Genomic DNA, 26,697 nt, shown 5'->3' with positions numbered 1-26,697 from the left:
GAGGAGCCTGACCCGGAGCTGCCCCTCCACTGGTACTCTCAGCCAGAAAAGACCTGCTCTCCCAGCAGCAGCCGCCTTTGCCATCAGCCTTTGCTATATTTTTCTTGGATTTGTGCATCGATCTTCCTTTATTTATCATTCACCCCTTGTCCTTTTGCAGAAACAGGACATCAAATACTTGCTTTTCTTGTTTTTCCACTGTAGCCACTTGGGTGCAGAGGCAGAACTTTAACCTTATCTTCCTGATTTTGTGTCTGTATATGTGAATATATGTGCATGCATTGCCTCTCTTGTATCTTGGTGGGATGAATTGTAGTCCAGAATCTGGGCTCTTGGAGAGATCCCTGGAGGCCAACTACCCTGGCCTCTGCTTCTGGGCAGGTTTATATCTGAATGGAGCCAAGGCACTCCTGAATATCCTTGGGGGCATCCAGAGGGGTGGAAGAGAAACCGAGTGAGTAGGGGCTCCAGGTGCTGGGCAGTCTGTGTTCACTTGAAGCACCTGTTACATATATTGAGACTTTGAGTTATATTTCACTGGTTAGAAATGCTTTGCTCTTAAAAGACTGTAATTACTGGTCTGTGCCACATAGATGGGACTCATGTTCTCTTTTGAAAGAATATCAGAAATGAAAATTTAAGCCCATTCTGCTTGCTTTCCTAGATTGTGTAGGGCACAATAATTTGGAAAAGAGGCAGGTCTGAGTGTGAAGATACTGGAAGTAGGATTTATTTCTTTGAAACTCAGCAGGTACCTATCCCATCAGGGTGTTGCATTTCCCAACCCCACAATAGTACCTTCTGGAGTTGAGCTATGAAATGGCCTCATGTGGCCCTATGCATGACCTTGCACTAAACAGGGATGCAGGGTGATAAGACAGAGAAAGTTCAGATCTCCTGCCCCAGAGTGAATTACAGTCTATCTAAGGAAAGAGTCTTCAATTGTGAAGGATTGAAGGGAGCCATTACATAGCCCTTTCTTTCCTTGCCTGTGATCAGAACCAGTTGGAAGAGATAGAGGAATCAGGCAAATGGAGTTAAAATATCCTCTTTATGACCAGTGAAGTTGGTCCTAGAAATTGTTGTTTATGTCCATGGGCAAGTGAAATTTCTAAAAGTGAATCCTAGAATCAGACAGATTTCCCCACCCAACACAGATAGCCCTGGAGAACTGCAGGCTTCTCCTCCTATTGGTCATCCCCCTGCCCTTTGATTTCTCCCCTAACACCTATAGAATGGGGAAGCAGAGCAAGATGCAAATTCATCTCCAAGAGAGCAGATAAAGAGAGGTGCTTGAGCTACACATGTCCAATTCTTGACTCCCGAATTCCCAATCCAGGGAAAAGACCTGAGAGTTCCTTTGAAATATGTCTCTCCATGAGGAAACAGCAGATCAGGCAATAGGAGATTTTCTCCCTCAATAAGCCCACCTGATTAGCTAGAGATGTACTATAAGGCAATGCATACTGACTCCGAGGTTTTGCTAGAAGATTCATATATATTTACTGAAAAGAGATGATCAGAATAACACGTGTTTAATCAGGGAACATCTCTGGAAGAAGCATTGGGCTCAGTTTGGTGGAGAGGAGAACACAGCTTTAAATACTGACCTGTAGGAATGGGTAGGGGGGAGTTCAAGATGAGTTTGAGCTGTAGTAAAACCTAGAAGGCCTCCCCACACGATAAATACAGTAGGCTATCATGATCTGGGAGATGTGGGTTAGTGTCATCAATCTCAGGAGTCATAAATGGAATATAAAGATTAGATGGCACAGTCCCAACTAGGAAAGTTCACAGGCCTTGGGCCCAGCTGATACAGTGTGTGGGTAGCCCATAGGTGGCAACTGGGAAGGTTATGGTTCCAGGGATTCCAGCAAGATGAGGCTCCTGGAGTTAGACCTCATGAGTCGGGTTACGGGGGGGAAGCTCTCTGATTTCTTAACTGGTTTGATAAATTAGTGGTGTTTTCTGGTGTACTATCTGAAAAAAAAATTGCTTACTTTTTTTTTTTAAAGCAGAAAGAAAATGTTTTTTTTTTTTATTTGTTTGCTTTTTGTCTTAACATCTAGAATATAAAGGAGAGCTGTGATATGTAGGCTCAATGGGTGTGACACTTTATTTTGAGTTTTCTGTTGCTTGATTGAAAATGGTTTAAAATCCCACAGGTTCTGAGCAGGGAACTGGGATGAATCGTAGCACAGACCTTTCAGAAACAGTAGGTGATTCAAAGGCCATATTCTTCTTGATTTTGGAATGCGATGTGTGATTTTTGTATGGTGGATTTTTCTTTCAAAACACATTTTTCTTAGGGTGACATTAAAATCTGTTTGTCTTCTGGGAGTACCCAGGAACTGGCAGCTGAAAATTATGGAACAGGAAAGTCGACAGAGGATCAAAGTTATAACTATGGATGAATGTATAGATAATGAAGATTAAAGAATATATTCCCATCTGGTCTATTTGCTGCTGTTTGACTATATATTTTATACTTGTTTATGCTTCCATGTGAATACGTGGCTATACCTGGTTATTATTAAGTTGGATTGGCTAATCCTAATGTCGATCAGAGATGTCTGTCCATGTTGTAGTATCGTATAGAGTTTGCTGTGATTGCCTTCAGAGAGACCCAGGTACCTCTTGAGGATTTATTTCCATCTCCCAAGATTCAGTGAGTTGTTTGCTGGCTATCTTAAAATAATATGTGTAAAATGCTGAACACAGTGCCTGGCATACAGGAAGCTTCTCTAATTCTTAACATGGAGAAATACTTATTGTATTTTAACTTGGAAATGGTTATAAAATAGCATGTAAAGTATTATCCCAGTATTATCTCAGTTCTGCAAAATTCAGCAAATAGTTAAGTTCTTATATCCCAGATGCTGTTAAGGACCTTGGCTATGAGATAGGGAAGAACTTACCACTTTCTTGTGTTTCATTTAATTTTGCCTCACAGAGTTGATTGGTGTGGCTTGCTAGGGTGACCTCTATAGATAGAAAACACTTGTTTTCCCTAATTCTGTTTTAGAAGCTAGATGCTGACTTTGTATAGATATTTAGCCATAGAAACCTGATTGGGTGCCCTCTCTGAGAAGTTAGTCAGAAGTCTTGCCCACCTTCTCCTTGTGTTGATGAGGCAGTGCTTTGGAAGAGCTCATTTGTTCCTTGTTTTTGTTCAGCAATAAGGATTGGAAGTTGAAACACATTGGTTGAGTTTCCTAGAGCACTGATGTCAACACAGTCCAAAGCCACCTGGAAACCTTCCTTTTCAAGGGAACCTTTGCTGGGAGAATGATTGTGGTGATTCTCTCTTCCTTCTTCAGCATGTTATCATCTACCCCCTTGCATTGGACCTTTTGAATTTTTATTTTGGGGAGAGATACTTAGAAATATGGCTTTTGGCCCATGGTTGATTGAGCGTGTGAGTCAAATTGATGGGTGCCCAAACTGGATTTTGACACTGGGGCCCTTTAGCAATGGAAATTTGAGTTTGCAATGGTCTGCTGGATATGATTGGCAATGCCCATCCTGGCCCTTATTCTTTACTTGTCTACTGCATGGTATAAGGTAAGTATTTAGGTACCTTAGTGACTTCCGTAAGATCAGGAGGGATTTTCAACCCATTTCTAATCATTTTGCAAGGGTTAAGAGATCTACACTTAACAAAATTATTTGAACCGAAGCAAATCCCTGCCAAACAGTCACTGTGAAAGTTTTTTATTTCAGCAAGAAGGGGAATTCATGATATGATATTCCAGCACCTAAAGGAATGAAACCATTTAAAAATGAAATAGTATTTGTACCTATTCATTCCCCAGTCTTTATTCCAGAGCACCTCACATGAGAATGCAAATTACTGACCAACCTTTTGATATTTCTTTCAGGGACACCTGTGTGGTTCTTTGTGAAAATTGCTCCAATTCGAAATGAACAGGATAAAGTGGTTTTATTTCTTTGCACTTTCAGTGACATAACAGCTTTCAAACAGCCAATTGAGGATGATTCATGTAAAGGTTTGTAATTCTGATTTGTACAAATACATTTATGTGGTTTTTTTTTGTTGTTGTTGTTTCCTGTGGTGTGACTCCCATTCCAGAGAATTTGAGGTTGCCAAGGCAATCTCTACACAAAGATCAAGATTTAAACTTTAATTTGTGTTGGGTAAAGCATTGTATCATTCTGGAATGTATTAAGGGGCCAAAGGGGAGGGGAAAAAAGCTTTGTTTAGGAAACCATTTGAACTCAATTTTATACCTTTTTAGAGTAACCCTTTCCAGTAATGATTAGACAGAAGAAGGTAGTTGGGCACCTTTGGTATCAACAGAATCTTTTCTGGTGTCCCCATGACAGATGGGGGTCACCCAAATGAGTTAGTCCATGGCCACATTCATCGTATTTGTATATAGACTTTGTTAGATTTGACTGAGGTCTTGCATTTCAAGATTGTTACAGTTGATTTTAACACAGCTCTAGCCTCTGTGGTTGTTAGGTCTACAGCTGGTGAATTCATTGGAAACATGGTATTAATGAGGCCATGGTCTTGAGTAACATTTCCATTTGGGTCATTTAATCAGCTTGTGACCACAGATTTTAGCACTCACTTCAGCCATGTATCATGTACATGTATTCTCTGAATCACACTGCGGGCCAGTGAAGGAAAGGACTCAGGATTTCTAGAACAACTGTACTCTTGAAGAGGTCAAGGTAATCAGATATACAATAGATGGCACGTTATCCTCAGAGGTTTGGGATTAGGGGGTGTCACAGCACTCTCTTCCATCCCCCTTCCATTGCGTGCATGCAAGATAACCGAGAGGCCATAGCTCTTTCTTGTTGCAGTGCTTCTTGGCTCTGTGGTTGATTTTCTAGCTCTCTCTGAGAACTCTGCTCCTTGCCGTATCCTGAGATGCAGCAGAGAGATGAGAGTAGAGTCCAGGGAAAAGTCAAATTGGGGAGTATTCTTGATGTGATAAAATTGTGATTGTTAAATGTATCTTATAGGAGGAAATAAAAAGCATCATGGTCTTTTCATTTTGTGACTTTTCTCTGGGGGTGTGTCCTCTAGCACATTTGGATGCTCACATTTATAAGTTCAGAGCACAATGCTGTACATACCAGTGCATCGTATTATTTTTCTTTTTTTAATTATCTGATAACCCAGTATATCAATTTCAGCCTGCCTTTTGGTTTCAAGACTACAGCAGATGTAAAGTTTCTCAACCAGTGCCTCAGCTCCTGCAGTCTCCTCTTTTTCCTGCAGGTCTGTGACTCCCTGATTTCTGGTTTCTGACTTGAGGATTTCTCAGCGCAATAGTGATTACACGGAGATAGACTCACTCATGATTAAGTATCATCCTGCTATCATCCAGAAAGGCCATTTGCTTTTTTAACTGAATAAACTCATAAAATATTAAAGGCAGTCAGATATTTTGACATTTGCTTTTGTAAGTTTTGTCTTAAAAACGTAAATAGTCAGAATGTTGGTTGAGTCAGACTGTTTGCCTTTTACCATCACTGGAATATTTTTGGGTGACATGCAAGTATTTAGTAGGAGAGGCATACTCAACAGAGAGGGTGCCTCACATGCCACGTAGGTATATGCATTTGGCTCTCATGAAGTGTAACACAAGAGATAAATCAGAGTGATGCAGTGAGATTCGCCTAGCTGTTTATTTTCCAGGAAAAAAAAATGTCCTACCTCTTTTAACCTGACTCAATGATGCATTTCCTTGCTGATGAGAGTTTTGGTATATACACACACACACACACACACACACGTTGCACACCCGCACACTTCAGTGTTCCCTGTAGGAATGCTGCTAAGTGATCATGCTTAGTGTCTTCTCCAAGACATGACTGGATAAGCCTGTCCCTTTCAGATGCCATGACAGATATGTCTGGACCCTCCCACTTGTTATGTCACTGTGCCCCGGCCTACTTTGATTTGGTAGTCTACTTAGGACAAGGTCAGATTTTATATCACTCTGTTTATGATGGAAGAGCATGATAGTTCTCCAGGCCTTGTTAGTTGTAAGTCTATAAACTGTGGTTCTGGCTGCAAGGATCAAATCCAGGAAGATACATTGCCACGTGGCTGGAATGTTCTCCTGACTTGACATTTCTTCTTGGATGTGTTGTCACAGTGGGAGATTCTGGCAAATACAGCTGGGTTTTCAGTACAGCACCTCACTCAGCAGTACGAGTCTTGTGACCCAGGCTTATTTAGGATTCACTTTTGAGATGGAATTATCTGAAGACCCCAGAAATCCTCGGATAATCGTTCTTTGGCAGAGCAGCACAAGGTGTTTCCCACCATCAAATTTGTCCTTTGTTTTAGTCAGTTGTGTTCAAATTGTCTTTAAAATGACATTGTTTTCCTTGCTCGTGCAGTGCCTGACTCTGGGCCTTGGGATTGGGGTAAGTGCCTCCAGGAAGTGATACGAGAAGCCAGTTGGCACCTCAGATTTTCCCACAAACACTCCACAAACACATGGGATAATCTGCAGTCCACTATTTTAGCGTCTGACACAAAATAACTCCCCTTTGGCAGGTGATTGGATGGCCCTGAGGCCCCTCTTACATTTAGTGTATTGGTTCTCAAGCTCCTTTTTAGGAATGATCCAGGCCCCTGACTCCCTCATCCTCTCTTTTCTGTCTTTTGACTTCTTCCTTAGCTCTCTGACAAAAGGTGTCCACAGATGGTGTGGACCAGGCAATGCAAGTCAAGCTAGATTTGCTGTTTGGTAGCAGCTCTGGGTGTATGCATGCGTGGGTGCACGCGTGTGTGCGTGTGTGCGTGCATGCGTGCATGTGTGTGAAGTTAGAATGAGAGAGTAGCTGGGAATTCTTGGCTGAAATGAGACTCTGTGATGTTTCAGGGGTTTCCTTTGTTTCTAATCTCTTACTTGTCTGTTATTATGGATAATTGGTAGTGGCTACAGGATATTTTTCTCTGTCTTTTTCTCCCTTTTGAGCTAGGAGGCCTGGACAAATGGGAAGAGAAAAATGAGATGGTAAGGCCCAGAGTTGCTCTCTACCTTGTTTCCTAAAGGATGAGGATGAGTCATCCCTCTTGTTTTGTCTCTTACCCCACCAAATAATCTCACGTTGAAGGAGTGAATTCATTTTCAAAACTTGAGCCAGATTCCGATAACAAAAGGAATGTAGAGCCTCAGAGGAGATTTTTAAAGTGAGGGATTGAGAATATGCAGGGATAAGGGCTCTGGCAAGCCGCTGTAACTGCAGACCCTTCTCCAAATGTCTTCCTGTGTGATGTTTGCGAGGCACTCTTGGGAAAGAAACCAAGCAGTGGATACAAGCCACAAGTCCCCTCTTGTCCCCTGGATATTGACATTTTATCTCTCTGCTGTTAGGATAATGGAAAGGTGATGATTTCGTGACTGCTCCTTGAAGAAGCCACCCTAGAGTTTTGGTTATTTCTACACTGACAGGGAAAAGATCAGAGGAGGAAGACTTGAGGATGCTTAGGCAGTGTCCACACTGACTGTCCATCTCGGTCATCAGTGTCCTCTATTCTCTTGTGTATGTTGGGTTATGGCACCAGCTCCTCTAAGAGAATCTGTGACTGCAGATTAGGACAAGCTGGCCTCACAGCCTCCCTACAAGGTCAGGACACCTTACAGCCATCCTCTGCAACTTCTACTCAAAGTGACATGGCATGATTTCCCAGAGTGGGGACCATAGGTTTGTCTTTTCTCCTATCCCTGGACTTATCCTTGGAGGAGCTGAAATTTCATCTCAACCCAGGATCCTCTCCTGACCTAGGGAGGATACAGGGTTATATGGGCTAAAGTAGCCTGGGGAGGGGGGCCTTGCCCCAGTTGAAGCCAGCAGCTGTTGTGTGGTCAAGGAAGGGGGAAGTGATTGTCCTTACTGAGAATGGAGAAGGGATCCGGCGAGTACTGTTTAGCCGACTGCTGGATTGCACGTTGTGTTTCCTTCCTTCTGGCCTTCTTCTCCTTTCATGCCTCCTCTTCCCTTCCTGTCCAACCCCTTTCACTCCAAAGATACCCAGTACATGTGTGTTAGCTGAACAGAGAGAAGTCTGCCTAAGGCCAAGGGGAGCATACAGAAGAGGGAGCGGACAGTTTTGCTGGTGATAGGGCAATACCTGGGAAACGCTCCCTTGGAGGAGGAGCTGCTTTATTTTCCTTTTGGAAAAGGTCCACTGGGCTTCCCCTAAGGCATATCATCCTGAGCTCGGTTCTCATTGGGTTGTGTCCTCCTATTTGGCCTTTTGGACAACAGGAGGTTCATTGTTTCCAGGAGTGTTTCTCCTGATGGCTCTGGTCCACATTGTACCTGTTATCTTCCACCACATACATTTGCTTCTCTTATGTGTTTTTAATCTCATTGGTGGCCGTTACCCCAGTCCCCCAAACCTGGAACCCAGAGGCCACCTGGATGCCTTGTCTCTCTTTCTACAGCTGCTGTTCACCGAGTTCTGTGGATCCTACCTCTGTAGTTGTTCTCCAGCTCTCATCACCTGGCTCAGGCCACAGTACTGTCTAGGCGTGCAGGATCTCTTGCCTGGGGTCCTGACTGGTCTTTTATCTATTGATAAAATTGACCATGCACATTACCATTCTGTCTTTTTTTTTTAAAGCTTTTATTTATTTATTTATGAGAGACACAGCGAGGCAGAGACATAGGCAGAGGGAGAAGCAGGGTCCATGCAGGGAGCCTGATGTGGGACTTGATCCTGGGACTCCAGGATCACGCCCTGGGCTGAAGGCAGACGCTAAACCGCCGTGCCACCCAAGGATCCCCCCATTCTGTCTTTCTAAAATGAAATCAATGTGTTTCCTCCTCCTCATGCCTATTTAAACTCCTCCCTGGTTCCCCGTGGGTTTCAGGATGAAGTTCAAATTTCTTGCGATCTCGGTTCTTACCACCAAAGTTCTTCTCCATCTGGCCCCTGGCAACGACTGTAATATCACTTTAGGCTATGGTCTACATCCTCCTCCCCTCTACCAGCCGCGCCTCACTCATCCAGCCATTTAGGGTGTCTTACTCTTTATTGACATATTACCCTGTTTTATGATTTTTGCCTTTGTAGGTGCTGTTCCTTCTGTGTACAATGTCTATCTTTTCGTTCTTGTGTTTTTGACTCCTACTCATCTTTCAGAATTTTGCTCTAGTATATCACCTCCTCTGGGACGCTCTCCCTGAATCCTTACCCTGGATTAGCTTACCCTCCCCCCCCTTTTTTTTAGCTTGCCTTCTTTGGACAGCCTTGACTCCTAGCATCCTATATTCATGTCTGTCACACAACTTAGCTCACTATGTCATGGCTTTTAAAATTTATCTGTCAATCTTCCCTACTGGTATGCATGCTTTTTGAAGACAGAATCTGTGTCTTATTTATCTCAGTATCTCTAGTACCTAGTGCGATGCTTGGCGTGTAGTAATTATGTTTATAGAGTTAATACATGAATGAAGTTTTTTCATCTGGCCAGGTAATGGTTCCTATTAGAAAGTATTTCCTTCCTACAGAAGACACAGAGCTTGTTCCTCCCGGTAGAGGTGTGATGGAGAATTTCACACTGCCTGTCCATTTTCCCATCTAGCACCCACTCATCTTCCTATGCCTTCCACTCAGGCAGCTCCTTTGACAGCCACATTCTTGGAAAGGTTTCAGGGCTAGCCCAGAGAGTGAGAGGCTAGTTTGAGCCTGGGGAAATGCCCAGAGGTCCAGGGATCTTTCTTTTCATCCCTTGTGTTAGATCAGCTTTGGACCAGGACCCTGAAGTCCCTGCCGGGCAGGTTCTGTGACCTTCCTCTTATCATTTGTCTCAGGGTGTGCATCTTGGTGGTGGTAGTAGTGGTGGTAGCCAAGGGGTGGGTTGGATCAGGGGGTTGCAGAACCTTGTTGGTGTTTGCATGCATGGCTATGTTTTACCTGATTGAAGAATACCCTTTTTGTTCTTGAACAGCTCTGTAGAACTCAGTTCCAGTTTTATTTTGAGCTGAAAGAGAGCCTAACTCTGAAAGAGACTTTAGAAATTTCTAGCCCGCAATTCACAAAAGCAGATTTCAGTGAACATCTTCATAAATGGCACATTTGGGGGAGATGTCAAAGACCCCTGTAGAGTCTGGACTGTCTCTTCCTGTTAACATTAATGCTACCCCTACCATCTGATGATCACCATGTACCTCTTTTCAAGCTGATTCTGTTGGTCTGCTTAATGGCATCAGGATGGATGAAAATGCCACTATCTTTTATTAAGCCTAGAACTTCTGGAATGAGATAATAACCGATTTGCTATTCTTGCTATGTTGACAAAAATTTATCCAGATCATGATTCTTTAAGGTTGTGCAAGAAGAGGGCCATTTGGCTGCTTAAGTTCATTGTCCTCTGGATTCCAAGTCTGTCTTGGAAAAGGTGCCCCAGGGTAAAATTTGGCAGAAGAGATGTCTGCTGCAAGATGTTGGATACTGCTAAACACGAAAGGACCACAAAACAAACAAACAAACAAACAAACAAACAAACAAACAAACACAACCAAAAAATAAATCGTCTAGTCTTGCTTTTAACTGTCATCTTAAAAGAGTCGGATGCTCTATCATGTGAAAGGAGTTGGATGCTCTGTTTACTTAGACCCCACAGCTAAGTCTTTGGAGCCCCAAAGACTCTCAAGCTTGGGCTTGAGAACCCTGACAGGTGTTCAGGAGTCTCATGAGGCAATTGCCATAGTCATAACTTTGATGCAGATAGGTTGGGTTGTTGGACGTTGGAAAGGACAGTTGTCTTTGGGGACCTTTAAATGCAGTAAAGATCACTCATATGTCTTAGCTTCTGCACTGCAGATGGGGCTGGATTGGAAAAGGACCAGCATTTTACTTTTCCTGGAGGAGCTAAGCTAGTCCAGGGAGCCAAGGAGGCCTCCAGACAGCCTCTGTTTTAGTCTACTAACCGGAGCCCACTAAATCTAGCCTTGTTGTCTTACCAGGCAGGTGTACCGTACCTTTAGGCACCTAGAGTATTTTAATCTCCACTTTACAGATAAGGCTTAAACAACATAAAAGACTTGTTGGGGATCACAAAGCAAGCTGGAGGCAGAGATTGGACTGTGAGGAGATTTCTTTGTTCCAGGTTCAGTACCAGGCTCTTTGGGATTCTTGGTACTTGGGGAACCTGTCACCAACCATCCTTCCCCCATCCCAGAGCAGACTAAAATATGCCCATGCTTTCCCCCACCTGCCCAGGGATTAGATTCATTTCTCATTCCCCTGGCTTTGGAGAATGTAGTGCATGGAATGGCCATTTAACTAGCTTGTCCATGCAACCCATGGAACCAGCCTGGTCTCTACATCAGACTCTGTGGGGGTTGGGAACATCCTGAGCCCAGTCACAAAGTCAGAGAACTATCTTGACTGCCTGGTATTATCTGGCAGGAAAGCTTTGGGCCAGAGTGGAAAGATCTGGGTTCTGGACTCTTTGTAGTTCTCTAGGCACTCTGCCTCTGTTTCCTTATTTGTAAAACAGTACTGAGATCTGCCCTACGTATGTCACAAAGCTATGACTAGGACAGAGTGAAAGTGCAGGGAAAACTAAATTGCTACACAAATTTGAGTGTGTCTCGGTGCTTTTCTGAGCAGCAAGTCTGGGCTGGGAGGAATGCAGAGTGACTCACAGGAGCCCAGGAGGACAATGGGTGTATGTACTTCGACAGTGTAACTGGTGGTGTGAATGTCCATGACCTTCAGGATATGATTGAAACTGTCTCTTCTCTCCTCTGCATGCTCTAGGCTGGGGGAAGTTTGCTCGGCTGACTAGAGCACTGACAAGCAGCAGGGGTGTCCTGCAGCAGCTGGCTCCCAGTGTGCAAAAAGGCGAGAATGTCCACAAGCACTCCCGCCTGGCTGAGGTAAGGGCAACGGGCTAGCTCCTCTTAAACCTCACTTCTCTAGGGTGCAGGGCTGAGAAAATGCTACAAAGCAAGGGTGTGGTTTGGAAGAGACCTTCAGGACCCTCATACTCCTGTCTTGGCTGGGCTATGCACCATGACATGTGACTTTGGGAAAACGACCTAACTCCTTTGAGCTTTGTGCTTTCCTGGATGTAAAAGGGGCCTGCAGACAGCACTGTTCCAGCTTATTGAGGTGATAGGTGTCAATTCACTTTCTTGAGGGAGTAGAGAAGAGGCTAGAAGTCCTATATCCACAAAGGGGTTTATACTTATAAACCATAAACAATTTTTTAAATTTAAATTCAATTTGCTAACATATAGTATAACACCCACTGCTCATCCCATCAAGTGATCTCCTTAGTGTCCGTCACCAATCCCCCCACCCACCTCCCCTTCCGCAACCCTTTGTTTGTTTCCCAGAGTTAGGAGCCTCTCATGGTTTTTCTCCCTCTCTAATTTTTCCCTACTCAGTTTCCCTCCTTTCCTTTATAGTCCATTGCACTATTTCTTATATTCCACGTATGAGTGAAACCATATGATGATTGTCCTTTTCTGATTGACTTATTTCACTCAGCATAAGACCCTCCAGTTCCATCCATGTCAAAGCAAATGGTAGGTATTCATCCTTTCTGATGGCTGAGTAATATTCCATTGTATATAGAGACCACATCTTCTTTATCCATTCATCTTTCGATGTACACCGAGGCTCCTTCCACAGTTTGGCTATTGTGGACATTGCTGCTATGAACTTTGGGGTGCAGGTGTCCTGGTGTTTCACTACATCTATCTTTGGGGTAAATACCCAGTAGTGCAATTGCTGGGTCATAAGGTAGCTCTATTTTTAACTTCTTGAGGAACCTCCACACTGTTTTCCAGAGTGGCTGCACCAGTTTGCATTCCCACCAACAGTGCAAGAGGGTTCCCTTTTCTCCACATCCTTTCCAACATTTGTTGTTTCCTGTCTTGTTAATTTTAGCCATTCTCACTGGTGTGAGGTGGTATCTCATTGTGGTTTTGATTTGTATTTCCCTGATGGCCAGTGATGTGGAGCATTTTTTCATGTGCTCATTGGCCATATGTAGGTCTTCTTTGGAGAAATGTCTGTTCATGTCTTCTGTCCATTTCATGACTGGATTGTTTGTTTCTTGGGTGTTGAGTTTGATAAGTTCTTTACAGATCTTGGATACTTGCCATTTATCTGATACATCATTTACAAATGTCTTCTCCCATTCTGTTGGTTGTCTTTTAGTTTTGTTTGTTTCCTTCGCTGTGCAGAAGGTTTTTTTTTATCTTGATGAAGCCCCAATAATTCATTTTTGCTTTTGTTTCCCTTGCCTTCATAGATGTGTCTAGCAAGAAGTTGCTGTAGCCAAGTTCACAAAGGTTGTTGCCTGTGGTCTCCTCTAGTATTTTGATGGATTCTTGTCTCACATTTAGATCTTTCAACTATTTTGAGTTTATCTTTGTGTATGGTATAAGAAATTGGTCCAGTTTCATTCTTCTGCATGTGGCTGTCCAGTTTTCCCAATACCACTTACTGAAGAGGCTGTCCTTTTTCCAGTGGATATTCTTTTCTGCTTTGTCAAAGATGAGTTGACCATAGAGGTGAGGGTCCATTTCTGGGTTGTCTATTCTGTTCCATTGATCTATGTGTTGTTTTTTTGCGCCAGTATCATACTGTCTTGATGATCACAACTTTGTAATACAGCTTGAAATCAGGCATTGTGATGCCCCCAGCATTGGTTTCCTTGTTCAATAATCCTCTGTCTATTTGGGGTCTTTTCTGATTCTATACAAATCTTAAGATTATTTGTTCCAACTCTGTAAAGGAAGTCCATGGTATTTTGGTAGGGATTGCATTGAACGTGTAAATTGCTCTAGGTGGCATAGACATTTTCACAATATTTATTCTTCCAGTTCATGAGCATGGAATGTTTTTCCATCTCTTTACATCTTCCTCAATTTCTTTCAGAAATGTTCTGTAGTTTTTAGGGTATAGATCCTTTACCTCTTTAGTTAGGTTTATTCCTAGGTATCATATGGCTTTGGGTGTGGTTGTTAATATAATTAATTCCTTAATTTCTCTTTCTGCAGTCTCATTGATAGTGTACAGAAATGCCACTGATTTCTGGGCATTGATTTTGTATCCTGCCACATAGCCGAACTGCTGTATGAGTTCTAGCAATTTTGGGGTGAAGTCTTTTGGGTTTTCTATATACAATATCATGTCATCTGCAAAGAGGGAGAGTTTGACTTCTTCTTTGCCAATTTGAATGCCTTTTATTTCTTTTTGTTGTCTGATTGCTGAGACTAGGACTTCTAGTACTGTGTTGAATAACAGTGGTGAGAGCGGACATCCTTCTCGTGTTCCTGATCTTAGGGGAAAAGATTTCAGTTTTTCCCCATTGAGAATGATATTTGTTGTGGGCTTTTCATAAATGGCTTTTAAGATATTGAGAAATGTTCCCTCTATCCATACAGTTTGTAGAGTTTTGATCAGGAATGGATGCTGTATTTTGTCAAATGCTATCTCTGCATCTATTGAGAAGATCATATGGTTCTTGTTTTTTCTCTTATTGATGCGATCTGTCATGTTGATTGTTTTAGGAATGTTGAACCACCCTTGCATCCTGGGGATAAATACTATTTGGTCATGGTGAATAATCCTCTTAATGTATTGTTGGATCCTATTGGCTAGTATCTTGGTGAGAATTTTTGCAACCATGTTCATCAGGGATATTGGTCCATAATTCTCCTTTTTGATGGGGTCTTTGTCTGGTTTTGGGATCAAGGTAATGCTGGCTTCATAGAAAGAGTTAGGAAGTATTCCATCTTTTTATATCCTTTGAAATAGCTTTAGTAGAACAGGTATTATTTCTTCTTTAAATGTTTGTTAGAATTCCCCTGGGAAGCCATCTGGCCCTGGACTTTTGTGTCTTGGGAGGTTTTTGATGACTGCTTCAATTTCCTTGCTGTTTATTGGCCTGTTCAGGTTTTCTATGTCTTCCTGTTCCAGTTTTGGTAATTTATAGGTTTCCAGAAATGCATCCATTTCTTCTACATTGCCTAATTTGTTGGCATAAAGCTGCGCATAATACGTTTTTAAAAATCGTTTGTATTTCCTTGGTATTGGTTGTGATCTCTGTTCTTTCATTCATGGTTTTATTAATTTGAGTCTTTTCTCTTTTCTTTTTAATAAGGCTGGCTAGGAGTTTATCTGTCTTACTAATTCTTTCAAGGAACCAGCTCCTGATTTTGTTGATCTGTTCTACAGTTCTTCTGGTCTCTATTTCATTGAGTTCTGCTCTAATCTTTATTATATCTCTTCTTCAACTTAGTTTAGGCTTTATTTGCTGTTATTTCTCCAATTCCTTTAGATGTGAGGTTAGATTGCATATTTGAGTTTTCCAATTTATTTTTTTAAAGATTTTATTTGTTTATTCATGAGAGACAGAGAGAGAGAGAGAGAGAGAGAGGCAGAGACACAGGCAGAGGGAGAAGCAGGCTCCATGCAGGGAGCCCGATGTGGGATTCGATCCCAGGGCTCCAGGATCATGCCCTGGGCGGAAGGCAGGCGCTAAACCACTGAGCCACCCAGGAATCCCCAAGTTTTTTCCAAATTTTTGAGGAAGGCTTGTATTACAATGTGTTTCCTTCTTAAGACTGATTTTGCTATATCACAAAGATTTTGAACAGTTGTATTTTCATTTTCATTAATTTCCATGAATCTTAAATTCTTCTCTAATTTCCTGGTTGACCTATTTATCTTTTAGTAGGATGCTCCTTAACCTCCATGTGTTTGAGTTTCTTCCAAATTTCTTCTTGTGATTGAATTCTAGTTTCAAAGCATTGTGGCCTGAAAATATGCAGGGGACAATCCCAATCTTTTGGTATCAGTTGAGACCTGATTTGTGACCCAGTATGTGGTCTATTCTGGAGAAAGTTCTGTGTGAACTTGAGAAGAACGTGTATTCAGTTGCATTAGGATGGAAAGTTCTGTATATATCTGTGAAATCTATTCAGTCCAGTGTATCATTCAAGGCCCTTGTTTCTTTGGTGATGTTCTGCTTAGAATATCTGTCTTTTTTTTGTTAAGAATATCTGTCTTTTACTAAGAGTGCTGTGTTGAAGCCTCCTATTAATATATTATTATCTATGTATCTCTTTACTTTGGTTATTAACTCATTGATATATTTGGCTGCTCCCAGATTAGGGGCGTAAATATTCATAATTGTTAGGTCTTCTTGTTGGATAGACCCTTTAAGTATGATAGAGTGTCCCTCTTCATCTCTTATTACATTCTTTTGTATAAACTCTAATTTATCTAATATGAAGATTGCTACCTCAGCTTTCTTTTGAGGATCATTTGAATGGTAAATGGTTCTCCACCCCTTCATTTTCAGTCTGGAGGTGTCTTTATATCCAAAATGAGTCTCTGGTAGACAACATATAGATGGGTCTTGCTTTTTTATCCAGTCCATTACCCTGTGTCTTTTGATGGGATCATTTAGCCCATTCACGTTCAGAGTAACTTTTGAAAGATATGAATAGTGTCATCGTATTACCTATACAGTTCCTGTTTTTGTGGATTGTTTCTTTGGGCTCCCTCTTTCTTTTACAGGGTCCCTCTTAATATTTCTTGCTGAGCCAGTTTGGTGGTCACATATTCTTTCAGTTTCTGTCTATCCTGGAAGCTCTTTATGTCTCCTTCTATTATGAATGACAGCCTTGCTGGATAAAGTATTCTTGGCTGCATTTTTTCTCATTAAGTACCCTGTATATATCATGCCAGCCCTTTCTGGCCTGCCAGGTCTCTGTGGATAGGTCTGTTGTTAATCTGATATTTCTCCCCACATAAGTTAAGCATCTCTTTTCCTGAGCTGCTTTAAGAATTTTCTCTTAATCTTTGAAATTTGCAAGTTTCACTATTAAATGTCAAGGTATTGAACAGTTTTTGTTGATTTGCGGGGGGGCTCCTCTCTATCTCTTGGATCTGAATGCCTATTTCCTTCCACAGATTAGGGAAGTTGTCAGCTATGATTTGTTCAAATATACTTTGTGGTCCTCTCTCTCTCTCTACCTCTTCTGGTATCCCAGTAAGATGAATATTATTCCTTCTCAAGCTATCATTTATTTCCCTAAGCCTTTCCTCATGGGTTCTTAATTGTTTTTCTTTTTTCCTCAGCTTCCTTCCTTTACATCAACTTGTCTTCCATGTCATTCACTCTATCTTCCATCTCATTAACCCTAGCAGTTAGAGCATCCAGTTTAGACTGCATCTCTGTTAAAGTATTTTTAATTTTGGCCTGATTAGATCTTATTAAGAGAATCTCTAGAGTCCTTTATGCTTTTGTTCAGAGCCACCAGTAATTTTATAATTGTACTTTTGAATTGTATCTCTGACATGTTATTTAAATCCAGGTCCAGAAATTCTGTGGCAGACAGTATTACTTTTGGCTCTTTCTTTTGTCCAGTTCAGAGTGGCTGTATGAGCAAGCAAGCAGAGTCAAAAATATCAACCACAACCTAAGTAAAATACACCATAGACCATTCTGAAGAGGTCAGAGACCAGAAAATAAAAGAAAAAGAAGAACAGAAAAAAATAAAACAAAGGGACCACTGAAGTGAAAAACAAATTTTAAAACAAAATAGTAAGAATAAAAAAACAAAAACAAAAGGGTTGGTGAGGAAGTGGTGATGAAGAGAGAATATAGTCTCCCTGAGGGGACCTAGAGGGTGATCCTCTAGGTTCTGAGTATATTTTGTTCTGTATGTTAGCAGATGCTCAATTCCAAATTTATATAAACCAGAAAAACTTATATAGAGACCTAACATCAACCACAAAAACAGAAACAAGATAAAAGAGAGGGGCAGATTGGGAAGGAAGAAGGAATATAATCTCACAGAATGAACCAACACATTGTTCCACTTGGTTCTGGGTGTATTTTGGTCTGTGTGTTAGAAGGTACTAACTTCCACCATTATAAAACAAAATGAGACAGAAAAAAACAAAGAACAAAAAACAAAAACCCATAACTCGTATATCTACCAAAATTAAGTTGAATACATTGATGGGAATCAAAAAATGAAGAATATATCTAAACATTAAATGTAGAAATATGAAAGTCAAAAAGGAAAAAGCTTTAAAACAAAGAGTTGGTAAAGTATTGTAGTTAAGGAAGGAAAAGAGAAACAATATGGGAAATTTTTAAACCTGAAATATAAATAAACTGTAATGAGAAAATCTCTAGTTCTATATACTATTTTCCCTCAGTCTTGGAGCTTTCCAGTGCTGCTTGGTCAGTAAACTTGCTCTTCCCTTGTTCTTCTAGCAGTTCTTCTGGGGTAGGGGTCTACTGCACTGGTTCTCAGGTGTCTGTGCCTGGGCAGAGATGCCCTTCCCCTTGCCAGGTGACCTGGCTCAGTTTCAGCTGTTTATCCTGTGAGGCCTTTGTTCCCTAGAGGCCCCCGCCTCTCCCAGGTGAACTGTGAAAAGAAGAAAAAAGTCAAAAAATGGCAGCGGCCAGATCTCCAGCTCCGGACCCAAGAGCTCCCCACGAGTACCAAACTGCAGTCTCCCAGTCCATACTGGCCTAGATGCTCCTGGGGGCAGGTGCACTGATCTGCAGAAATTGCAGGGTGCCCAGTGGCAGGAGAGTTCTTGCTGTCCTGTGCCCTCCTGGGGTCTGCTTCTCCCAAAAGGGAATGGAGGATAGCCAGCTTTGTCCAATTTGCTGCCCTTGGATTGAGGGCCCTGCACTGCTGGACCTGCTCCCGGGTCTGCCTCTCCAAAGAGGAACATAGGACAGCTGCCTCTGTCTGTTGGCAGGCTCTAGGGTAAGGGGAGCTCCAGTGCTGACCTGCGTATGGGCTGGCTTCTCCCAAATGACCCGGAGGGTTGCGGAGTTCTAGCCCTTTACTGTGATCTGACAGCGGTTTGCAGTGAGCTTTCTCCCAGGTGCCTCTATTCTTATTGTGTCTCTGGGAATGTTGAAGCTTCACTGCCCCTCCTGTGATTCTGTCCTATTTCCTGCTGAGCACTTTTTTGGGGGGGGGAGGGGTCTGACATTATTTTAGTTTATTTAAAAAAATTTTTTTGTTGGAGTTCAATTTGCCAACATATAGCATAACACCCAGTGCTCATCCCACCAAGTGCCCCCTTCAGTGCCCGTCACCCAGTCACCCCAACCCCCCACCCACCTCCCCTTCCACTACCCCTTGTTCATATCCCAGAGTTAGGTGTCTCTCATGTTTTGTCACCCTCACTGACATTTTCACTCATTTTCTCTCCTTTCCCTTTATTCCCTTTCACTAATTTTTATATTCTCCAAATGAATGAGACCATATAATGTTTGTCCTTTTCTGCTTGACTTATTTCACTCCCCTGCTGAGCACTTTTCAGTCAGGAAAGACTCAGGTGCAGATTTTGAAAGTTCCTGCTTATCGTGCCCTGGCTTGTTGTGGATCCCCACCCCCCACCCCCTTTTTTCTTTGCCTTCCTCCCTTGTCAGAAGCGATCACTTTTCTCTCTGTAGCATTCCAGCTGTTCTCTCTTTACATCTCAGGTTGAATTCGTAGGTGTTCAGGATGTTTTGAAAGCTATCTAGGTAAGTTTGTGCAACCAGATGAATTGAGGACCCCTGTTCTTTTGTCATCTTGTCTCCCATAAACATTTTTTTATTTGAGCAATTCATATTATTAGAGGAAAAAAGATAATAGGAAACAAAAATCACCTGTTATCCCACTAATCAGATGGCTTTGTTATAATTCTTATATGCATTCCTTAACTCTTTTTGTTAAGTGTATCCATTTCTTAAAGCTTAGTAAGTACATTTTTTTTCATAATTAATATTTATGAGGTTCAGAGGTATCTATGAATCAACAGGTACATGTAATGTGGTTGTGTCACCATTTCTTCACTTTATATAATCATGAACATCTTTCTAGGCTAATGAATGTACTTGGAATAATTGTTGTTCTGGTAAGCTTTGTAGTAAGGAAAACCTGTGATGGTGTTTTTGCTGGGACAAATGAGAGGCTGGGAAGCCTGGATCAGGTGGTTCACTAGGCTTCACGTGCTCGAATTACCCTTACCGTAATGGCTCTGGTGGCTCTGCATCCAGATCACTTATTATCTGCCTTTGATGGTGCCTGGTCTTCATTTTTTCAACTCTGCCTGGGTGGACCAGTTAAGAGCATCATACCTTGCACACAGCCAACTTCCTTCTTACCCAGAGATGACAAGTAAGCTGTCTCTCTACTTGGTGTTGGCCACTCAGTTCTTGACCTGTGCTCAGATGACAGGGTCCTCTCTGGCCTGACTCCTGCCTCCTGGACCTCTAGGAGAAGAGTGGTGCAGCTCATGGGGGCAGCTGTGCCCTAGTGCACTGAATGTCAGATGAGTCAACTACAGAAGATCGACTTGTGGCATCCTGGCTCCTGGACCTCTAGGAGAGGAGTGGTCGGTGTAGTGCAGCTCACAGGGGCTGTTGTGCACTAGTGCACTGAATGTCAGATGAGTCAACTAGAGATGATCGACTTGTGGCACCCCAGAGCGTTTGCCACTAATGGGGATGCGAGCATTCACCTGTGTCATCTTAGAGATGGTGAGGCACTCGGAAGCCTAGTTTTTGGTTCTGATTTGGGCTCAGTATATCACTGAAAGAAGACTAAAGGAAACCTATTGGCATCCGGCCTGCACTTTTCCCTGTCCCAGTTGCTGCTTTTGGTTACTAAATCAGCTTCCTTTCCTGCTGCTCTGTGCCTTGCTTGCTCTCACTCAGCCACACTCCTGGTGTATGTTCCTCATACACACCTGGCTCATTCTTCTCTCAGATATCTGCGTGGTAGCTCTTTCACCAGCTGCAAGTCTTTACTCAAATGTCATTTTCTCTGGGTGGTTACCTGCATCAGTCAGGGTTCTACCAGAGAATCAGAAACACTAGGATATTTATATATTAAGAGATTTATTGCAAGGAGTTGCTTTATGTGATTCTGGGTGCTGGCTAGGCAAGTCCAAAATTCATAGGGCAGCTTGGCCACCTGGAAACTTTTGGAAGTAGCCAATGCCAAAGTCCACAGGTGGACTTTGTTCTGCTCTTAAAGGCTTTCAGCTTATTGGATGGGGCAATCCAGGTTATAAGCTATAGTCAGCTTTCTTGAAAGTCAGTTGATTGTAGATATTAATCACATTTACAGAATTCCTTCACAGGAAAGCTTAGTGTTTGATCGAATAACTGGGTACCACAGTCTAGCCGAGTTGACACAAGAAACTATTATAGTTTACCACTTGTCAGCCTGTCATACACATTCGCTTAAACCATTCTTGATCTCCAAATAAAGACAGCAACAAAGTCATACTTCCCATGTAACATGATCCAGTTATCCTGCATTTAACCAAAAATGTGCCAACTCTTCCCACAGGAGTGGATACAAAATTCTTGGGTAATGTTTACTCTTCACCTTGATATTCTATCACTTAAACACTGAGATGTAAACTATTATTAATACATCTTATGTTTGATAAGGGGATATGAGAGAGAAGAAAAAGTATTTGCTTAATATATATGCATATATTTGTTATATATATATGCATTATTAATAGGAAAGTAAAAATACTCATAACTCCTAATTCTCTCCTGCTCTTTTTCTCCACTTAGTACCTTCTAATGTCCTATATAGCTTGTTTATTTTTTAAAAGATATTTTACTTATTTGAGAAAGAAAGTGAGAGAAAGAGCACGAGCAGGGGGAGGGACAGAGGGAGAAGCAGACTCCCCGCTGAGCAGGGAGCCTGACTTGGGGCTCTATCCTGGGACTCCAGGGTCATGACCTGAGCCTAAGACAGACACTTCACAGACTGAGCCACCCAGATGCCCCTATAGCTTATTTATTTATTCTGTTCATTGTTCATTGATACATCCCAGACATTTAAAACAGTGTCTGACACATAGTAGATGCTCATTGGTAGTGTTTGTTTTTTTTTAACTGATTGAATGGATGAAAAAAGGAAATGATGTTAGTGTTTTTGTTGACCTCATCTGGCATAAATAGTTACTCATTGATTGGCAATATGAGGCAGACATTTGGGCCTCATCCCAGGGACTAGTTAGCCTGATTAGAGGCTTATGGATTTTTAAAAAAGATTTTATTTATTTATTCATGAGAGACACGTAGAGGCAGAGACATAGGCAGAGGGAGAAGCAGGCTCCCTGCGGGGAGCCCAAGGCAGGACTCAATCCCAGGACCCTGGGATCATGCCCTGAGCTGAGGGCAGACACTCAACCACTGAGCCAACCAGGTGCCCCCCTGATAGCTTTTCTTGCCCTGAAGTCTGGTCTGCCAAGAATTAACATAGCTACTTCTGCTTTCTTTCGAGTAATGTTGTCTTTTTTCATCCTTTTATTTAATCTACCTGTGCCTTTCTATTTAAAGTATGTTTCTTGTAGACAGCATGTAGTTGGATCTTATTTTTTGATCCATTTTGACAATCTCTGTCTTAGTTGGCATATAGAGACTGTTGATGTTTAAAATGATTATTGACATAGTTGGATTAATATCTGCCATATTTGTTACTGTTTTTTATTTTTTTCCCTTGGCCTTTGTTCCTATCTTGTCTACTTTTTCCACTTTTTGTAGTTTTAATTGAGTGTTTTATAAGATTCTATTTTCTCTCCTTTCTTAGCATCTTAATTGTATTTCTTTTTTTTTTACTTTTTTTTTAAGTGGTTACCTTAGGGATTGCAATATATATTTACAACTAATTTGAGTCTACTTTGAAATAACACCATACTGCTTCATGGGTAATGCAAGTACCTTATAATAAAATAATCCTAATTCTCCTGATTCCTCCCCTCTGTTCCATGTATCATTGCTGTCATTATCCATAAGCACACATAAGCATATAGATATACCCAGACAGAATCAAATACATCGTTGCTATTATTTTGAACTAAGTGTTATCTGCTATATTAGTTAAGAATATGAAAAAAAGAGTTATTTATCTTCACTTACTCCTTTCCTGATGCTCTTTCTTTACATAGATCTGAGTTTCTGACCTGTATTATATTCCTTCTCTCTGAACAACTTCTTTTTTAAAGATTTCATTTATTTATTCATGAGAGACTGAGAGAGAGGTAGAGACACAGGCAGAGGGAGAAGCAAGCTCCCTGTGGGGAGCCTGATCAGGACATGATCCCAAGGCCTCAGGATCACGACTTGAGCTGAAGGCAGGCACTCAACCTCCGAGCCACCTTGGGGTCCCTCTCTGAATGACTTTTTTTAACATTTCCTGCAAGCCAGTTAGTTCCACTGGTAACAAATTCTCTAAATTTTTATCAGAGAAAATCCTTTACTTTTGAAAGATAATTTCATGGGGTAGAGAATTCTAGGTTGTTTTTTTTTTTCCTTCTCTCAACTCTTTAAATATTCCAGTCTGTTTTTTTGCTTATGATTCTGAGAAGTTAGATGTAGTTCTTATCTTAGTTCCATATAGGTTATGTGTTTTTTTTTCCCCCTCTGGCTTCTTTCAGGATTTTTTTCTTGATCTTTGATTTCCTGCAGTTTGGAGATGATATGTCTAGGTGTGTTTTGTTTGCCTGTTTGTTTGTGTTTTGGTCTTGTAGCCCACATGGTGTTTTGTGAGCTTCCTGGACCTGGGATTTGGTGTCTGGCATGAATTTGGGAAAACTCCCAGTCATTGTTGCTTCAAATATTTTTTCTGTTTCTCTCTTTCTTCCCCTTCTGGTATTCTCATTACATGCATGTTACACCTTTTGCAGTTGTCCCACAGTCCCTGGATATTCTGTTATTATTTATTTATTTTATTGGTCCTTCTGTTACAGGATTTATATTCTTTAGTGCCCATGGCTCTTGGTCATGACACTTTGAAGAATGAAGAGTTAGACCAGATGAAGCATGGTGGTCAGCAAGGCAAGGCTTATCGAGCAATAGTACAAAGCACCCGAAGAGGGAGGGGACCTGAGACGGTTGCCGTTGGGAGTTTCTAAATGTAGGGGTTTAGTGAGCTCTTTTGCAGAACTATCTTAAGCAGCCAGAGTGTACAGAGTCATGCCACTCGGGACTTTGGTCACATTATCTGTCTACCTATTAGGTTAATGTCCACGGGCTGATGGTCTTTTTGGCTGACATGGGGGCTTATGTCTTAGCTGCCCCTTGCTTGTGATAGTGACAAATGCTCTGTGGTTAATTGTTTTATCTGAGGATGTTTTGCAGAAATCATTTCTGCAAAGGCTGCAAAACAGAATGAGAGGGCAGTCCTGTCTAAGCTGCGAACAGGATGTTAGTGCTATTATATCTTAGCTGTCTGGACTCCATATTTTCTTGATGGGGACTCTGGCCCTGACTACTCAACTGTCCAACTAACTCCTACCACTTTTTGTCTTTGCTTTTCAGTTTTGAAGGCTTCCATTAACATATCCTCAAGCTCAGAGATTCTTCCCTCAGCTGTGTTCGGTCTGGTAATGAGCTCATCAAAGGCATTCTTCATATCTGTCACAGTGTTTTTGATCTCTAGTATTTCCTTTTGGTTCTTTCCTAGAATTTCCATCTCTTTGCTTACATAACCCATCTGTTCTTGAATGTTACATTTTTCGTTAGAGCCCTTCACATATTAATCATAGTTGTTTTAGTTCCTGGTCTGGTAATTCCAATGCCCCTGCCATTTCTGGGCCTGGTTCTGATGCTAGTTCTGTGTCTTCAGACTGTGTTTTTGGCTTTTAGTATGTTTTTCCATGTTTTGAAGGCTGAACTTGATGTACTGGGTAAATAGGTCCTTAGTGGTGTGGAGGTGAAGTGTCAGGGGAGAAGCAGCTTTGTATGGTCCTGTGATTAGATGTTTTAGTGAGCCTATTCCTCTGGGATGTGAATTTTACAAATACCTCTAGGTATTTCCCCTACTTGGGCCAGACAGAATGTGCTGAGGGGCCCAGAATTGAGTATTTTCCTTCCTCCATGTCAAAGGCCAGAGGAGGCCAGAATTGGGTATGGTCCTCCTGCCAGGTCAGGTAGGCTCCATGAAACCAAACACATTGGGCTCTGGTTATACAGTTTCTCCTGAGGGCAGGCCTTTCTGAAAAAGGACAGAATGCTCTGGTGTATTTCAATATTCAATATTCTGGAATATTCCCCTACAGAAGCAGGAGGAGATTTTTTTCTGATTTTCACTGTGAGGATCTGGTACAGCTCCTAGAGGTAAAACTCACAAAACCATGACTGGTTCTCCCTGGGCTTTGTAACTCTCAGACTTGGCCATCCTGAGCCTCCAAGAGATTTGCCAGTTATAGGTTAGTTTTTCCTCTCTGGTGCTCTTCATTCTTCTGGAGGCTTCTGCTCATGGGTTTCTTCTCTGGCAGGTTGTAATTTTTTTGTTCACCTGTCTGCCTTTCCAGTTTTTGGTGAATGATTTGCCCTACAGTTTCACTTCTCCAGTGGATCCAAGAATTGATTTTTTTTTTTTGTTCAGACTTTTTACTTGTTGTTAGGATGGAGTGACAGTTTTGAAGCTCTTTACAACCTGGACTGGAAATTGGAAGTATTAGAGAAAAAACTCTGTTCCCTGGCTGTAGCCTATAGCTGATTTCCTGCTCAGTTTTGTCACTGTAGGTGCCACTGGTCAAGTGGAGATTGAGTAATAGTGTGGATTCCTCAAACCTCTCCCACTTCTAGGAAAAATTTGACACAGAGCACAAGTGGACTGGAAGTAGCAGTTTTGCTTTTAAATGGATTGCACATGGTATTTTCAAGGCCAACTCATTTCCCTGTGTGACTTCTTTCCTGAGCTCGAGCAATCTGGCTTTAGTCCTTGCTTTACTCCTCATGTCTCCCTCCTGGACTGATTGTAGGAAAGGAGGAGGCCCTTACTGTGTGCTAGGTCTGTGCTTCTCATCTTTAATACTCTGGACAACTCCAAGCAGTTTTAGAAACTGGGGCTTAGAGAGGGTCACTAACTTGTTCATGGTCTACTTGGCAGGACATGGTGGACTCTGCATTGAGAACCAGGTTTCTGTGACTTTAAACCCAACCCGTTTGGACCAGTTCCTTCTGTGCACTATCTCTTCTTCCCAGTCCTGTGCAGTTACTCATACCAGGATTACTAGACTTTCTGGCTTTAGACCTGGTAGGGGTCCCTGATCTTCCTTATCACTAGAGGAGTCCTACACAAGGTGGAAGGACCAGGCCTCTCAGCCACCTTCTTGCTCAGCCGTGGGTAGGTGCCTCAGCAGAAAGTTGGGGTTTCATTCCTTAGGAAGTGAACAGAAGGCTGTCAGCTACCTGCACCTGCAGCTGGGTAGAGAATCCTTTCCTGAAGTGGGATTTGAGGGGGCTGATTTTTGAGTTTACTACCATGCTCTAATGCTTTCTGCCTTTGTAGAGAGCAAGGTCATGGTTGGTGTATGAGAGAGCATCACTTCTGCCCAGTGGGATTTCACTGTGGTTTTCATGTAGGGGTGACCCTGCTGGGGTTTGGTCTGTCTGGGAGCACTCCGCTGCCATGCCAGCCCCTTTCTCTCTCTCTGGAACCACCGTGGGGAAGCCATGGACGGGAAACCACCTTTCCCCGTCACATCGTCTTTCAGTTCTTTATGAGGGAGCCAGGTCAAGATGTAATCTGAGATATGCCACTGTGGTGGCCGGAGCATGGGCACATCATTCAGCCAGGTCACGCAGGGTGTGTGTTCCAGCTCATGAGGCTTTCCATCTTACCATAAGGAGATAAAAGCTGTATGTTCTTCATATGTTCTGATAC

At 42.1% G+C, this 26,697-nt stretch overlaps 1 protein-coding gene across 2 annotated transcripts in view; it reads left to right on the top strand.

The window, feature by feature from the left end:
• Positions 1-26,697, top strand: part of KCNH1 (potassium voltage-gated channel subfamily H member 1) — a 372,021-nt gene that overhangs the window by 39,614 nt on the left and 305,710 nt on the right. For both annotated transcript variants that reach the window (XM_025429838.3, XM_049112076.1), the window contains exons 4-5: positions 3,882-4,010; positions 11,771-11,889. In XM_025429838.3, coding sequence (XP_025285623.3) covers positions 3,882-4,010; positions 11,771-11,889 — 248 coding nt within the window. The remainder of the gene's footprint in view (positions 1-3,881; positions 4,011-11,770; positions 11,890-26,697) is intronic.

This window comes from Canis lupus, chromosome 7 (genome assembly GCF_003254725.2).
Source record: "Canis lupus dingo isolate Sandy chromosome 7, ASM325472v2, whole genome shotgun sequence".
Taxonomy (NCBI): domain Eukaryota; kingdom Metazoa; phylum Chordata; class Mammalia; order Carnivora; family Canidae; genus Canis; species Canis lupus.
Note: the sequence above shows the minus strand (reverse complement) of the source record. Positions and strands in the feature narration are given on the sequence as shown.